This window comes from Mus caroli, chromosome 3 (genome assembly GCF_900094665.2).
Source record: "Mus caroli chromosome 3, CAROLI_EIJ_v1.1, whole genome shotgun sequence".
NCBI lineage: Eukaryota > Metazoa > Chordata > Mammalia > Rodentia > Muridae > Mus > Mus caroli.
Window position 1 is genome coordinate 74,947,326 of NC_034572.1, and position 17,859 is coordinate 74,965,184.

General features: G+C 40.5%; 1 protein-coding gene across 1 annotated transcript in view; it reads right to left on the bottom strand.

Annotated features, from left to right (window-relative positions):
- Positions 1-726: 726 nt before the first annotated feature.
- The window catches only part of Gucy1a1 (guanylate cyclase 1 soluble subunit alpha 1), a 54,108-nt gene continuing 36,975 nt past the window's right edge, over positions 727-17,859 (bottom strand). Inside the window, exons 5-9 of the mRNA XM_021158175.2 lie at positions 16,858-17,567; positions 14,018-14,503; positions 10,227-10,370; positions 5,918-6,072; positions 727-3,195 (exon numbers count right to left, since the gene is read on the bottom strand). Coding sequence (XP_021013834.1) covers positions 2,991-3,195; positions 5,918-6,072; positions 10,227-10,370; positions 14,018-14,503; positions 16,858-17,567 — 1,700 coding nt within the window. The 3' untranslated portion in view covers positions 727-2,990. The remainder of the gene's footprint in view (positions 3,196-5,917; positions 6,073-10,226; positions 10,371-14,017; positions 14,504-16,857; positions 17,568-17,859) is intronic.

Below are 17,859 nucleotides of genomic sequence, written 5' to 3' on the forward strand. Positions count from 1 at the left end.
TCCATATTGTTTGTGGGTTGTATCATGGGTATTCTGAGCTTTTGGGCTAAAATCCACTTATCAGTGAGTACATACCATGTGTGTTCTTTTGTGTTTGGGTTACCTCACTCAGGATGATATTTCCTAGTTCCATCAATTTGCCTGCAAATCTCATGAAGTCATTATTTTTTAATATCTGAGTAGTACTCATTGTATAAATGTAGCACATTTTCTGTGTCCATTCTTATGTTGAGGGACATCTAGACTGTTTCTAGGTTTTGGCTACTATAAATAAGGCTACTATAAACATAGAGGAGCATGTGTCCTTGCTATATGTTGGAGCATCTTTTGGTATATGCCCAGTAGTGGTACGGCTGGGTACTCAGGTATAACTATTTCCAGTTTTCTGAGGAACTGCCAGATCAATTTCCAAAGTGGTTGTACCAGCTTGCAATCCCACCAACAATGGAAGAGTGTCCCTCTTTCTCCACACCCCCACTAGCATCTGCTGTCACCTGAGTTTTTTATCTTAACCATTTTGGTTAGTGTAAGGTGGAATCTCAGGGCTCCTTCAGGTTTGCACCTGCACCTGGGCGTGGATGCTATGCTCCTGCCTCTCCCAACCCACCCACACCCAGAGATAGCTTGACCCCCGAGGAGTTCTGACACACCCTGGATCAGCTTTCCATTCTCTATAGTGAATGGGCAATCATAAGCAGGTCTCAAGAACTGATGACAGATAGTTGCTCCAGGAAAATAATGTTTGATAATGTTTTTATTTAGATAAAATGACAAAATAATAGAAAAGTTATAGGAACCGTACATGGAGCTCCTATACTTCTTTTGACTTGAATTAGATACAGTTTCTTCATTTGCCCCAGGTGTGTACACAGGTGACACAAGTGAGTGCGATCATACATCATATGCTCATGAGAGATGCATATAGTTCCTTCATGCTGCTTGAGTTAGAACTAAGGACTGTCTAAATGCTAGACAGGTGCTTTGTCACTAAGCTCTATCTCTATCTCTAAAAGACAGTGGGGAATTAATTCTATTTAATGTGCAAGTATCTGAATCAGATTATTACTAACGTAGCAACTACCTAACTGCACAGCTTAAGAGGATGACATCCTGTTTTGTGCTTTCTAATTGTCTGTGATTCCTATTAGTTCCCCTGTATTAAATTTTAGTTCCAGAAAGAGAGGGTATTTACCTATTTACTGTCTTCATAGATTTTCATTGAACTTCACATCATTGTGACATCATAAATACACCTTCCCAAGGCCTGTGATACTCTCCAACATCAGTGCGGCTGTTTAATGAGCTTTGAAACAGCCTTCAAAGAAATCCACTGGAGTAGTTTAGTCGTACCCCTTGGAAAAACTAGAGTTAGGTAATAATGACTGTTACCCTGGATGCTTGGAGACTAATGGAGGTAGAAAAGGACTTTTAAACTAAAGTTCTTTTCAAATACACACATAGAAAGTCAGCATGTCTATAGTTCTGCTAATACTGATTCAAAGACTCAACTGTGTCAATCTCTCTTGGCTTTGAAGCTGGTCTTGTTTTAAAGCCACATTCTTTTACAGAACTCACACTGGAGCTCACTTGGGAGGGAGGATAAACTGTCACCATTAGCAATACAATCCAAGCTTCATGGGGAAAAGGCCCTTACCAGGCATGCACAGTCCCTGTGTGCCACTCACAGAATCATACATGCGTGCTCCATGGGAAGGGAAGAAGGGGACTTGAGAGGAGGGCATGGGAGGGAAAGGATGTTAGTTCAAACTCCAGCAGAAAAAACAAAAAAGTTTAGAGATCTCCACAATGAAACCATGGGGTGGGGGGGCTTTCTTCACTGATACTAGTGGTTCCTGTAGAAAATATTAGAATATTTTAACTAGAGTAACACTTCACAAGCATACACTGAATAATACAAAATTAGATTCCTAATACATACACATACACTAAAATGGTCAGTAAAAATACTTAAGAAGCTATCAAAAAAGACAAAATGGAGCCTCATCTTCTACTTCTGAGTTAAAATGTTTCCCCTTGGATTTTATGGCTCAACATGGCAGTAGAGGATCAAGTACGCTTGTGAACAGTTTACCACTGTCCTCTACAGCAGGCTCTCTGGATGCAAATGTTAACTCTACGGCTTCATTAAATTTGAATATTATTGCATTTTAACTAGGGCTCTAAGTCTTTGTATTCTGATAGTTTTGCTATTAGTACATTTTACGTGGATTAGTAGGAAGTACATTGTTGTTACGATTAATTAAAATGTTGTATTACATATAACATCAAAAAGAAAAGTATTTACTGTATTATATATTGTGCTATAGAGGATATTTTAAATGACAAAACATGAGAATATTCTTTGATATTTGTAGAACTATCTTATATCACATTTCCTCTAATGTCTAATTGCTTATTTTCTTTTAAAAAAAGGAAAATAAATCACATACATAGGCACAAAGATGTAGCTGGAAAGGTGATGCTGGCCTATTGTGTTACATATGACACGATTAAATAAGGAAATCTAATTGAATGTAGAGTCGAGAGGCTGGGAGTTCTTGCAGAATTAAACACTGTTGTTTCTATTCAGAGATTTTACAGGCGACACTATCACACACACCTACACTTTAATAACCACAGCTTGTGCTGGCCACAGGCCACAGGTGAACCCATTACTTCAACACTTAAACTTGACTACAGTTGCCTGGAATATGTACAATGTGCTGGATTTTGAGTGCAGGTAGTGACTGTTCTAGAACACAACTATGCCCCCAAAAGTCACAGGTCACTTTTGAGGTCTGTTTCTTAAATAGAAGAAGGTTGAAGTGCTGAAGTGAGCACTTTTTTTTTCCATCTTAAATGGGAGACAGAGGAAACCTGTGTTTAGCCTCTGCAATTTTAACACTGCTTTTTTATCTTCTGCAATCCTAAGGTCATCACAGAGGTTCTGTACGCCTTCAAAGGCATCAAACATAAGAGCATGTGGCTCACTAATCTACCCCTGACGCTTTGCCTAAGAAGTTGGCGTTTCCATCTTCCACATCTTTAGCCTGGAACCATGGTGTGGAATTAGGTCCTTGATGTTGATAAGCATCCAGAAAGTGACAGATCCCAGGAATGTCACTAGGGAAGTTTGGTGGAAGCTCCTCCCTTGATCTCGGGGTGAACACAAAGCCAGGACAGTCTTTGAGTAACCTGAGAACAATTTAAATAAAATGAAAGTTTAATGCTGGCAGAAACACTTGGCAATTCAGGATAAGAAGACAACAGAAATAAATGAATATTAATACTAGTCTTATTAAGTATGGCTGACTAAAGGATTTCCATAAGTCAATAGTCTCATAAAAGAAATACTTCAATGAGTCAAATTCATGGAAAATTCTACTCACTCATAATTTGACTCAGATTAAAAAATAGATTGATTATATGATAATTGGGGATGGTATGATTTATGTAATAGTAGAATTCCTAAACACAAAATTACCTAAAGCACTTATCATTTTAATGCAATTGAGAAGCATTTCCTAAGTTAAAAAGAATGTTATTATTCATTCATTCATTCATTCATTTATTCATTCATTCTATAAATACAACTGAGAAGAAATCCTGGGCAAGAAGTCATAAAAAAATGGTAAAATGATAAAAATGATACAAAAATTACTTTTTGAAAAAATGTTAGATTTTTAAAAATGAAATCCACAAAGTTAGGACTTAAATGTACTTTTTGGTGGGATGAGCTTATTTGAGACCATGCCTCATGTAGCCCAACCTAAGGATGACCTTGTAGTTCTGAACCTCTTGACCCCATCTTCTAAGCACTGGGATCACAGGCATGCACAACAACTCTTCCTTCTGTGCAGTGCTAAGGATTCACCCCAGGGCTTCAAGCATGCGGAGTAAGCACCCTGTCAGGGGAGGCACACTCTCAGCCTACAATGAATTTCAATTGCTCATGTGACCATCTACCATTTAGTGCACATTTGTGTAACAGGACTTAAATATAAAGGGACAGCAAGACTTGACAATAAGCAAGATTTTATATTTTCAAGAGACTAGATAGTATGATACTCTTGTGATCTGTAGGCACCTCAAATAGTTTCTGTTACTTGGGGGTTTCCATTAAATTTTTTTTAATAAGACAAAATTTGTGGAATAAATGAAAGTCTATGGATGTGGAATGGCTGCTTATTTTCTGGCTAAATGTGGAAAGTGTTACCACAGTACAGGAAGTGGTTAGCTCAGGTTGACAGCTGTACATTTTCAAATGTACAGAAAGAGAGGTCTGCATTTGTGGCTGTTATTATTTTGGTCTTGGATTCTTTTTCTTTCTTGTTTATTTTTGTTTTTGTTTTTCACCCTACTGGAGATTGAACTTAAGGACTCATGCATGCTAGGTTAGCCCTTTAACACTGAGCTATGTCTTCAGTACTTCTTTAACATTTTAAAAAAGATTTATTTATTTGTGTTTTATGTTTATGAGTGTTTTCTCCACATGTATACTGTGTTGTGTATGTGCCTGGTGCCTACGGAGGCCAGAAAACAGTCCTGGAATGTATGGAACTGTAATTTAGAAAGGCTATAAGCTACTATGTGGGATGCTAAGTACTAAACCTGAGTCCTCTGGAAGCAGCAACAGCTCTTAATTGCTGAGCCATCTCTTCAGCCTCCACCTCCTCTATCCCCCTTTATGTTTTCATTTTGAGACAGGGTGTCATAAATTTCCCAGGCTAACTTTGAATTCACTGTATCCAAACAAGCCTTGAACTTGATCTTCTCCTGTCTCAGCCTCCCAAGTAGCTGGAATTTCAGGCCTGTGCCACCACACACCCTAAGAGGTCGTCTTGTTCCTAGATGAAGTTTATAGTTCCTGTGTTATGATGTCACCCTTGTTGGTCCTCAAGAATACAGACTAAACCATTTAGTGATCTGACAGTTTTGTCTGCTGAGCCTTCCTTGTTCCTACTGTTCTGAAACAGGGAGTTTACCCGTTGTCCTTGGTTTCAGGGGGTGACCCTCAAACCCTGGGAAATTTCCTGAGTTACAGAATTATTGTTATTTTCTATGAGTCCTTTGGATTTCACCTCAGTTTATGCTAATGAAGGGATTCAGAATGAGATCAGGATTCCAGAAATATTACCCAGGTTAGGAGTGGGCTGGGGCAGGGTCTGGAAACTGAGTTTCTTTGACCCAGCCAGCAAGCCAGTCTACCCTCCCTCTATAAGGGAAGCAGGGAATGAAGGCATCAATTCTTACAAGAGTTTCCTGGTTATAACCTTACTGCTAAGGCAAGAGCCAGTAACAAGGTCCAGATTGCATGGGGAGAGGCACAGGAGCTCTGCATTTGGAGCTCCCCACATGTGCCTTTTCATTTGGCTAATACTGATTTATATTCTTTACAAGTAAGGTGTCCTGGATTGTTCAGGTAACACCTGGATCTGGTTTTATTCTAGAAGGCCAGCGTGAAGGAATCAGGGGAACCTCATACATGTAGTTAGCTGGCCAAACTGTGATAGCCCAAGCACCCCTGAAGTGTGGCTGGTGTCTGATCGTAATCAGGTATGTTAAATACTACCCCTATAAAATGTTATAATTATGTTAACTTGGGGTAGCTTCTGCTAGAATTGTACCAAAGGATGTCAGTTCACATCTGAATACCCACTGATAGACTGAGAAGGCCAACACACATTCTGAGTAAAAAGTTGTGGAAGAAAATGCAATGTCTGTTAAGAATTCATGCCACAATTGTCTCCCAAGGACAAGTGAAAGCCTTAAAGCACATTAAAGTAGGAATGCTAAAGATGTTCATTTCATTTTCCCAGAAGATCTCCAAGAGAGAAAACAGGGATGGAGGATGGACTAAGATGACAAGTTTGTCAAGTGAGATATATGCATTTCAGGTCCTTAGTGCAATCCATACCTGTATGTGGTGGGGCTGACGTTGATTTTCCGAGGCACACTGCAGGATTCAAATTTGTTAGCCAGAGTGACATTGTTTCCAAACAGGCAATACCGGGGCATCTTCACTCCGACAACTCCAGCAAACACTGATCCAGAATGCAGTCCAATTCGCATCTGAAGGCAAAACAGCAGTGTCCCAGGTCACTGCAAAGTCACCTCCTACCTGACAGTTTTGCTTGAGTGTCAATGCTAGATGTTCCTAATCAGTAACTAGTAACACCACACCCTTCAGTTCCTTGAAAGCCCCAGTGAGCCACCTTTGCCCATGCAAGGCCACATTAGGAGAACAGAGTCAGCGGGCATGCCTGCTCACTCTGCTCCACCAGGTGGTCAGTTTTACCCCACCTGTCTTTAACATCTGCAATAAATGTGTTCTCAGGCCTCTCTGGATCACTGCAGCAGAATAACAAAGAATCTATAGGCTGCTCCCAGGAGCCTGTGTTGTCCTTTATATGAAAGAAAGATGTCCTTTTATATTCTAGAAGGAAATTCTTGAAACAAAGACCAAGAAGGGCATACCTGTGCTTCCAGATATTCAGAAGGCTAAAAGGGAGTAACTATGGAACTGTGGAGTTTGAAGTCAGCTTGGGCAAGGCAGATAGATCCAATTCTAAAATAATAGGAATATCTAAAAAAACATTTTGCTTTAAAGTAACTTTATGTCAAACACTAGTCCTTTGCTTAAGTGACTAGGACCTGGGAAACAAGAATTTAGTACTGAAGTGAAAATGACAGAGAACAAAGAAAATCTGAGTGTCTGGGGTCCAGATCCCTATATTTACAATCTAGACAGTCTAGATGTGGGGACCTAAAACTTAGACCCACATTTCATAAAACCTAGGCAGTGCTTAAACAGAACACATAGTCTGGAATGGAACTTAGAAATTATGAATGGTCAGAGGAGCTTTTGAGTGAAATATTTTCTCCATATTTTGAGCTATATGCTGGCTATATACTAGAGGATAGTCTTGAATGTCTGATTCTCCTGACTCTACCTCCAAATGTTGGAAATGACATGAAATATTGTTAAGTGAGCTATTCTAAAAGATCTAGTTCCTTGATAAAGCGAGAGGATGCTTTAACTAACTGCTACAGTACACATGATAACTGATGGTAAGAATGTCATAGAATGCTCATTATTTCCAGATTCTATGTCTAGCTGGCCATTTGAAAAGTTTTCTTAGCTATATGTACTTTTAAAAAGTGGGCAAAACTCAGTCATCTGAGGTACTGCTTTTAATTAAAGGGCTCTGTTTTTAATTTTAAAAATTTATTTATTATATGGATGTGGTGGCTCATACTCTTAATCCGAACACTTCAGATGTAGAGACAGAGGCAGAGGCAGAGGCAGAGGCAGAGGCAGAGGCAGAGGCAGAGGCAGAGGCAGAGGCAGAGGCAGAGGCAGAGGCAGAGGCAGAGGCAGAGGACACAAAAGCAGGTATATCTATGCATTTTGAGACTAGCCTGGTCTACATAGTAAAAGTACCAGTAGTGGTAAGGGAAATGGCACAGCAAGTCCTGGCGGTGAGAATACAGTTCTGGAGTGTAGGCTCTCCTCCTTCTTCTGAGTGCTGAAAATAGCACTCGCCAGGCTTGCTGAGCCGTCTTTCCAGCCCAAGATTTTTCTTACTCTTACAAATAACTTTGAGTAATCGCTGCAAATGAGCAAGAGTCATTAAAGATGGCATATTCCAATCCTCCATCTTTCAAACCAATGCACTAGGCGAAGCATCCTGATGAAGACCTGCATTCTGTACCTTTGTTTCCCTCTGGTTATTTCCTCATCTATAACACATGGGAGCAGATGAGCCTTAAAGCCAGAATTCCACACTTAGAAGCAAACTTAAATGTCTACTGTACCTAGGTTTTCATCTTTAAGAGAAAATGGATTTATACACCTAACAATCGTACAATATTGAATTGGCTATAAAGACAACCTGAGCACCACTCTATTGAGGTTTTACTTTCTTGGACATATTTCCTAGAACCAGTTTCTCTATGTATACCAATGTTCTAATTGGTTTAAATGATGAATTTACCATAGTATTTTATTATTTTATTTCCTAAGTAGTGTTTAAGTCTATCCCTTCACAGACAAAGGCAAGCCCAAGTGTTCTCCCACGTAGCTCCCTCTCTCCTTCTCTACCTCCCAGTCTCACCTTGGCCCAAAATGTTAGAAGAAAAGTTCACCTATAGCATAAGATGAGTAACATGTCTGAATGGGCTTCTTCTTTTAGGAAAAAGACAGTGATATAGTAAAAGGCAAAGAGAATTTCATCCTTCAGGAGGTCTTGAAGGGGACCTTCTAGGGAAGCCTTCCATTTGAAGGTTCTTTTGGTATTGCTCATTTCTCCGCCTAGTCTCTGGGACTAAACAAGGAAGGTTTTCCTAATGTGGGTTCCTCTCTTTCTTGCCTCCTATTGACTCTCACTGGGAAGTCCATCCTCAGTCCACTCAGTTCTCCAAGACTGAGTGGCTGAGAATGAATGAGGACCGCCGTAAGGAGATACACACAGGTGACTGCACCAGAGCATAGCACACTGTTCAAAGAAAACTAAACAAAAGAAAAACAAAAGAAAAGAGTAAACCACCAGGGAAACAGTTTTGTTTTTTGTTTTTGTTTTTGTTTTTGTTTTTGTTTTTGTTTTTGTTTTCATTGTGGAAACCAGATAAAAATTAAGGGACTTCTGATTGCTGAATCCAAGACTTCAAATCTAGCCTCTCAAGGAACGTGGCCAGTCTTTAAACTGTTGTTTCCCAATTTAAATGAGGCAATGTCTAAATCACAATACACAGCCCTCTCTACATATTCATGTCTCCCTGTGTGCTAAAAGCACTCCCCACTTAGTCCTGTATTGTTATCTGTGGGTGCCTAAAACCATCGGATATTTCCCAGGACATCAGTGAATAGACAATGAAACACCTCTTTTCTGTCTCACTTCAGAGGTTACTAATGCTAACCTGTTATTACCCAGGTAATTATCTTTAAAGCTAACTATAAATAATTCTCCTAGCTACAAAACTAAGGAAAAAAAATACATTGAGACAACTAACAAAAACCCTACCATTTGCCAGGCAGTGGTGATGCACGCCTTTAATCCCAGCACTTGGGAGGCAGAGGAAGGCGGATTTCTGAGTTCAAGGCCAGCCTGATCTACAGAGTGAGTTCTAGGATAGCTAGGGCTACACAGAGAAACCCTGCCTCGAACAAACAAACAAACAAACAAACAAAACAACAACAACAACCGAAAACCCTGCCATTAATCACCTGGTATGGATTGGACATATAAAAAGAAATTATGTTGCAATTATTCACCTTATTGATAACAGTCTAAATATTTTTACTATCTATTTGATGTTATGAAATCTCTTACCAAAATATTTTAAAAGAACCTCATGTTTCTTCTCTAAAAAGGCAACTGTAGAAACTCTATAGAAACTAAATCTGTCCGTGTGAGATGCTGTGAAGCCTTTAAAACACAGTTGCAAACTATTCTACACGCATCTTCAGATTTTGCATGTCCAATGCCTCCTATGTGCAGATATGTGATAGAGCTGAACAATAAAATATATGGAAACGGCTCTGTGTGCTGTGTAAGTTTAAGTCATAAAGAGCCATGCAGCATCTACCAGCCATTCACTGGGATGTTAGCCACCATGGGTAGAGTATGACTACTCTCATCCCACCATGTTAGAGCATGGAGCATGTGACTAGACAATAGCAGGTGATACCAGGCTTTCTACCCTCCTCCCCAGCAGGCAGGTGGAGCTGCTACTTGGAGTGGATCCTCCCGTTTAGGCAGTACAATCCTAACTCTTCCATATGCCCTCATCTTCTTGGTTGACTTGCAAGCCTTCTAACTTACTTAAACTCATGATGCACAACATCAGTATACAATACATGGCTATGGATTTCTACTAGCAAATGTTGGGAAGTGTGTGACACAGCAATATATGAATGGTCTAACAGCTGAATTTGAAAACGTTGTGAAGGCTTAGACACACAGCTTTCTCTAAGCTTACAGAAGGTCAATGCTAAACCTGTCTTTACTATAGCTTTCTTCTTAATTTTTGTTGACTTTCTTAAAACTAGATATTAAAAAGTTGAGTGTATAGAAGTCTAGGTTATTTCAAGGGCCCATTGATGAAAAGTAATAAAGTGAAAAGTGTTCTGTAAGATTAAGTTGTAAATTTACTATAAGACAACACTCTGGTCAATGCACCAGATTTTTGACAACCAGCTAATGTGCAACAAGTCACTGCCTTACCTTGATAGGTTCTCCATGGGGAGACATGACCTCATTGGAGAGCTCCATCATCTTCAGGGCCATCAGTGCTATCTGGACAGCATGGGTGTCACTCTCTCTGTGCAATCCCCCTGCCACACAATATGCATCCCCGATGGTCTCCACCTAGATGTAATATAATTTGTCCCTTATGAATAAAAGCTTAGAAGAAGACAGCATAACAGAGTCATACAAGAGAAACCATAGTGCTCATGCCCTGAGGAGAAGCCGGGTAAGTGGAAATGTCAGAGCAACTCTTTATTTCATAAAATGCATAAGGTGCCAACTCCTGACTTTAGGGCAGTGAACTGAATGACATCACAATTTGCAAAAACTCTATCAGATCATCAGATGGCCTCTATTGTAGACTTACTACTAATCATGTGTTCTTTTCTTAAGGAAAAAAACAAAAAAAAACTATATAAAATGGTTTTTATATAAACAAATGGATTTGTTTTTTTAGTTTATTTTTATTCATGATTTCATATTTACGTATATGTGTGTGTTTGTAACTCATGTATGTGTGGGTGCCTACTGGTGCCAGAAAAGGGCATTGGGTTCCTTGGGGCTTGAAATACAAGCAGTAGTGGTACGCCCAATGTAGGTGCTCAGAACTAAATTCATGTCCTTTGGAAGAACAGGAAGTGCTCCTCATAGTGGAGATGAGACACTTTGCCAGCCCATAGTTTGAATTTCTACTAGTCATAATAACAGGATCAATTTCCCATCACATATTCATACATAATGAATTTCCCATTCATACAAAACTGCATTTTGTATGAATTCATCATCCCAACAATGTTATATGAATGCCAAAAAAAGAAGTATGATGTAAAAAGAAGACATTACTAGGAATAAAAACAAGAGTGATAGGGCTTTTCTGCAGGATTTCTGGGAATTTTGACAATTATTAAAGGCATATATGGATATTAATCACAAAGGATGGATATAAATAAGCCAAATTGTCAGCTCGGGGATGAAAGCAACAGTGCTCAAAAAGATATTTTTAAAAAGGGGGGCTATGTAAATTTGAACTATGCTTACTGTCAACTTTATTGTTATTTCCACAAGCAACGTTGTATCTGTGAGTGGCTACAGAGAGCTATGTGCTCATTTATCAACTTATATATGTAATTCTTATAATTTAAGTAGTTTAACTTCTCCTGTCCTTACACTATGCTATGCTCATCTAAAGTCCATTATGAATTATAAAAGTAAAAAGAAAGCAAAGGGAAGGAGGGACAAACATTATGGTAACTTCAGAGAATTTCTACTATTGATGGAACAGCTACAGTCCTTGGGATGCCTCCAGAGTTGTTCTTATCTTGATTCTTCTAAGGTATGACACTCTCTTCTCATTGTGCCTCTTGCTCAAGCACACTAAATGCAGTCTCCCTTACTCTTCATCTGCCTAGAACAAATAGTAGATACCTGCTTGCTTATCACTCAGGTCCTTGAAACATCACATTATTAGAAGCGTCTGTTTTAAGCCTTGAGTAGAGCTCTGATTTTTTTAACATCTGTTATTCTTCTACTCCGTAATCAGCTTTGTTTCCTCCCAAACATTCCATTACCTGGAATGCCATAGATGGCCAGACATTCTTCACTGCCACATTAGGATGTAAAGCCTCTGGGTATGTTCACTGGGTTCATTGCATCACCTGAACCCAGTAATGCACAAACAAGCAACACCTTGGTTTTCCTCAGTCATCCCAAGGCAACATTTATCATAGTGTCTCAACAAAACATTTCAGAGGAATACTTCTTCCTACTTGTACTGCAAATTAGGTGGCTATCCCCTCCACTGCAGTCATATTTTATGTCTACTTGAATATCATGCAAACATCTCGTGAAGACTGTACCCGGACAAAAATCCCAGCATGGAGGAAAAGATGAAAGAATGAAGTTTTAGCTCTAGCTGGGGAGGGGCTTTTGGTATTTGAGTGCTGCTGGAAGAGGGGAAGTTAGTTTTCATTAATGACATGACACCTGATGTACTGAGCACACTCCATGGGTGGCTCTGTGCCTAGGAATAGTTGGCCAGCCCAGACTGAACTCGGTGGATTTTAACAAAGAGACAAAGGGACATAAAGTTGAGTGAGTAGAAAAGCTGGAGAGGTTCAGGGAGGGAAATGCATATGATCAAGATACTATGTATGAAACTCTGAAAGAATTCTTTAAAATGTTTGAAAACCAGACCTTTCTCATTTATCATAAGCTATTTCCAGCTATTTTCATGCAAAATTGGAAATGAGGAGACAGTGGATATGAAGGCTGGGGAACCATGATTGGTGGTGAGGTCTGACTCCATCTGCAGCCAGGTAGCCAAGCAACTCTGTCAACAGGCTCCTTCTGGGTGGCGGGGAGATACAGCATAGGAGTCCTTAATAGAACCAGTGCAACTAGAAGCAGGGGATAACAAGTACTTCTTTGGCACACACGTTATCTGTGTGATGAAAACAAACTTGCTTCTCTCTGTTCTGAGAGAGCAGCCGTTCTCCACGGACACAGCTAGAAATCAACTGTAAATTCCACAAGAGACCATCAAACGGAACTGAACTGCTGCCAATTATTTTATCTGTAATTATACAAGGGCCTCTTCCTCAAAAGAAAACTCAAAACTCCCTCAGATTTCCTGTAAGAAATTTCACAGGACAAGGGCTTCTAGCCTCTCCACAAAAACAAGACAGGGTCTGCCCATTCCCATAAACATTATATGCTTCTTCCCAGCAGTTAATATCCTTTATGTTGGGCTGAACTCTGGAGTAACCAACCGCTGTGACAAGCCAAACAGATGATTTCAGTCAGAGGAAGATGAGAGAGTTACTCTTACTGCTACTGTCTAAAATGAAGCAAAGCAGTGTAAGCCAGTAAAGCCTTTTAATTGAACAGAACTGGGAGAACTGGAGATTGTAGTTGTTTCCCTTTTATAATAAGTTTTAAAGAAATTACATATTTGATATCCAGGACACACTTGTCTTGTCAGACCCTCACTGTCTAGACAGACACCTAGGTGTTCCCTGACACCCCTTAAAGAATCCTGGGTCCTGAACCATAACACTTAGCATCTACAAAATCTTTATAATGGTTTGGTTCACGAAGATTATGAGACTCGGTACATTATTCGTGGCTCTGGAGGGGGCTATTGATTTTGCTCTTTTAAAATTGGGAAATCACTCTGTTCACAAAGCAAGAAAAGGAGAGGACAGAATCTGAAGGTGGGGATCTTTAATTTGAGTGTATCTGCCTTTGATGGAGACGATTAAATGTCTGAAGTAGCTGAATTTGATTTCCTGCTAACTTCCTATGAAAACTATCAAGTAAACTGTGCATTGAATTAATCTATTTTGGGACAGTTTGTGCAAATCTTTTGTATCTTTAAAACTAAAGAAACAAAGGATAAAGTCCCCCTCTGTGAATCATACCTTTAATTAGTTCTTGTTTATCTCAGTTTCCATAGTTAAGAGGCTGGTCCATGAATGTCTAATCTCTACCTTTTCACTGTAAGAATCATCCATTCACCCTAATCTCGCTTCATTCTATGCTCATTTTTAGAAGACAATGTGGCAGACCTCTCCGGGAACAATTAGTTTGTACGGAGCTATTTCCATCTGGAGAACACCCACATAATTAATGCACTATGACTGACCCCGGATTTAGCCTGTGTGACCCAAATGCAGAGAACTATTCATCAGCACTGGCGTTCACTCGGGTGCTGGGCCTTTCCAAGGTCACTTCTGCCTGCTAAACTGTTCTTGTTCCACCTTCCCTACCTTGTAGACATCCAGCTCTCCACACTGCTGGTCAAAGCGAGTGTAGAGAGCGTTGAGCATCGTGATGACCTGCAGAGGTGAACACTGAGAGCAGATAGCAGTGAACCCTACGATATCTGAGAAGAGCATGGTGACCTCGCTGAATTTCTTGGCTTGCACAATTTGTCCTTGCCACAGCTGCTGAGCAACCTCAGAGGGGAAGATAGAGCACAGCAGATCCACTGTCTTCTTCTTCTCCTCCTCCAGGGCTTGGTGGGCATGCTCCAGGGTTGCCTTCAGCTTCCCCAACCTCTTCTTGAGGCCATCTTGAGCCCGTGCCTGCTCCCCTATCAAGACAACATCCCTCAGGGCGTTATGAATTGGGATGTCGGACAAATAGAGTCCCCGTCCTGTGAAATCTTCCAGCCTGTCCACACATGGCGACCCTAAGAACAAGATGGCACTGGATTCAACGATGTAGATCATTTGACCTTTGAGATCCATAACCTGCAAAGGAAAGGATAACCTGTTACCGTGCATTAGTCAAGTTTCCCAATCCTTTCCGAAACCAGAGAGGAAGTGGATACTGGGGTAATCTTTTTGTGTCTGACATTAGAAGTGGATGCTGAGATCATCTATTTTGTTTCCAACTAGCTAAAGAAGAATAGACTTTTTAATCACTTCTAGTTTGGTCTCAGTTCTGAAATTTATGCAGACATTTGAAGAATATACTAGGATATGCTACACAGAAATGCTGAGCTGCTCTGAGCACTAAGAAACAGTCCTTGTTCTAAGGCCCCATGAAGCAGCACATGGGTGCTGTTGCTGCCAAATTCTCAGACTGTCAGGTAATTAACCTGCAGTTCCCACCTAGCGTGGTGCTTATAAAAGCCTGGTTTGCATTCAGCCTGCCCTTTTCCACCGTTTGTTCTCTCTTTTCTCACTATGGTTTCTTCCTCTCTCTCTCTCTCTCTCTCTCTCTCTCTCTCTCTCTCTCTCTCTCTCTCTCTCTCTCTCTCTCTTTTCCAGTCTTCTATTTTAGCAAGCTTCTCTTCCCCTAAGAGTTACTTGTTCCATCTGGCAAGCATAGGAATAAAAATGTCTCCAAATATGTATCCAAACTTTTCTTTTCTTTTTTTTTTCTTTCTCTAGACTGATAGAGAAACTTATTTTGGATGTGATTCTTTCTCCAGGGATTTTAGCCTAAGATAGCTGGGTCTTACAGAAGAGACCATGTCTGTGTTTCAAGTTTGCCTTCAGCTTTTAACAGAGGCTGTTCTCCAAAACATAAGGAAAAGTATAAACCAATGTACAGACACAAATGTACCCAGAGGGCTTTGCAAGAGGTAACGCTTAAAGAAAAGGTCTTGGACCACACAACTCACTTATTTACAACATATGGAGAAGTATACATGCATGTGTTTACAGTATATCAGAGTCCAATCCAGCCAAGTACTCAGCAATGGGAGACTGGACAAATAAAATCAAGTATAACCACTCAGTGCATGTGTTCATCAATGAGAGACTGCACAAATAAAGCAGAGCATAAACACGAAGAGCAATAAGCTACAGCCTCCAAACCACTGAGACCGACCAATGTCCAACAGCAGGGGTGGATGACCAAATTCTGTCCTTCAGTGACAAAAGTAGATGTAGGGATTTGGTTCTGTTGCTGTAAACATGTACACGTGCACACACACACACACACACACACACACCACTTCTCTTGTATTTTGTAATGTGCACGCCATTTTAAAGTAACAAAATATAGTTTTTGTAAAAAAAAATAACAATATGACTGTTTTCATTTTGAGCAATAGTCAGTGCACCTGGAGGTTTATTTTCCTAAGATCACTGCTTATCTATCTATATGAAGGGCATCGTCACCACAGAGTTGGTAAGCTTTCATTCCTGAGAATGAAAGCTATATTCTTTATCATGAAAGCATTTCCTTTCTTCTACAGACATTCCGTAGAAATTCAGCAATTGGGTTACTCTTCCCGGTATTTATATATTGGTTAAAATTCATTTACTCACTTCTTATAGCATACAGCTTTGTTCTTACGAAGCAATTCCTTTTATTACTCAAAGACAGTGAGTTATTTGATAACAATTTAAAGCAGGTTTTCATAGGAACACTTCTAGCTTGGTTATAAAGCTCTCCATTTTGATTTCATATTTGTTTATTTATCTTTACTGTCTTTACCTTTCTCTGTCTCTCTCTGTCTCTCTCTCTCTCTCTCTCTCTCTGTGTGTGTGTGTGTGTGTGTGTGTGTGTGTGTGTGTGTGTCAGGGCATCCATGTGAAGATCTAGAAATTACTTGTAGGAACAGTACTTCCTTCCACCCTGCACTTCCAGGGACCAAACTCATCCCAGGTTTGGAGGAAAGCACTTTACTTACTGAGCCATCTTGCTCTGCACCTTGTTTTGAGATAGGGTCGCATTTACCTGGAGCTAGCCTTGAGCTGAATATGTAATCAAAATGGCTCTGAACTTCCGATTCCTCTACCTCCTGACTGATAGAATTAAAAAAATGTGATATATAACCCAGTCCAGTTTTACAGGATGCTGGGGATCAAACCCCAGGCCTACCTGCAGGTCAGGCAAGCATTCTACCTATGAGATGTGCGTGTCCACATCACTACTGCAATTTTAAGAGGCAAATTGTATTCAATAAATACTTGCAATCAATTAAGTAGGCAGCAAAAATGGACATAGGAAGAAATTCACTTGTTAAATCATTTTAGCATTTTAGACAGATTTGTTAGCCAAATAGCGCCTGCTCATTTGTCATGTGATTTCTTTCCCTTCAGTATGAAACAATTGGTTTTATTTTGAATCCGTGTTACATTTTCCTTACCCTTGACGATTTCTTCACCGAGTTGTCCCATCTCCTCACCCGGATGACAAACTGCATATTCAACATTGTCATGATACCACTAAATGTCTGGTTGATTTTGGGAGTTAGAATTTCAAAGAACTCTTCAAAGTTGGGCTTCGCTTGGAAGTCCCTCTTGTTCACCAGCCTTCTGATGCCATTACCCAGCTGCAGGATGGCCAGGTCTCGGTCCAGCATGAAATGGAACGGGAAAGTCTTGCAGAAGAGCGAAGCGGGGATCACTAGCGAGGACTGGGGCTTGCCTGGGGACAGAGAAGGCTTGGTGCTCTTCACATGAACAGAGTAGAGCAAATAGGGCTGGTTCACAAACTCAGTACAGTCACTTCGGAAGCAGGGAGGCATCAGGGACACCTCCACGTGGCTTTCGTACAGTATGCGAGCAGCCGCTTTAATGATACCAGGGAGAAGCAGGGCTGTGGTTCTCTTCGGGAAGAAGTAGTAAACATTTAGAAAGTCCTGGTCCTTGTCCAGGCATAAGATGGAGGCATCTTCCAGTCGTCCCCGCCTCTCCGCTTCTTGGCAGTGGCTGCTCTGCTTGAGGAGCGTGCTGAAGCTGTTTAGAAAGTCCTTCAGGGTGCCGCCAACCACGCCCAAAATGTGCTCATCTTCCTCATAGCAGATCTTGAACAGCTCCTCGCCCAGAGAGTCTTTGAGCGCCTCCACTGGGGCACCTGCAAGCACACAGCACAGTCAGCCATCAAGTGGGTCAGCTCAGAAGAGGGTGGCTGGTGCTTCCACATGCAACTGCCCTTGATTAAGACTAACTTCCTTTACTGTTTTCAGAGTTCTAACTCAAATCTAATGCTCACACTCAGATTATCAACAGAGGTCTCCTTTTAGAACTCTTGTGACTCTGAGCACCAATCCACAAATGCTTTATGTTGAACCGAGAATGAATAGTTAAGTGGAATGTGTGACTTTTTAATCTCTCACAAGTACAACTAGAGTTCCAAGGTTAAGTCC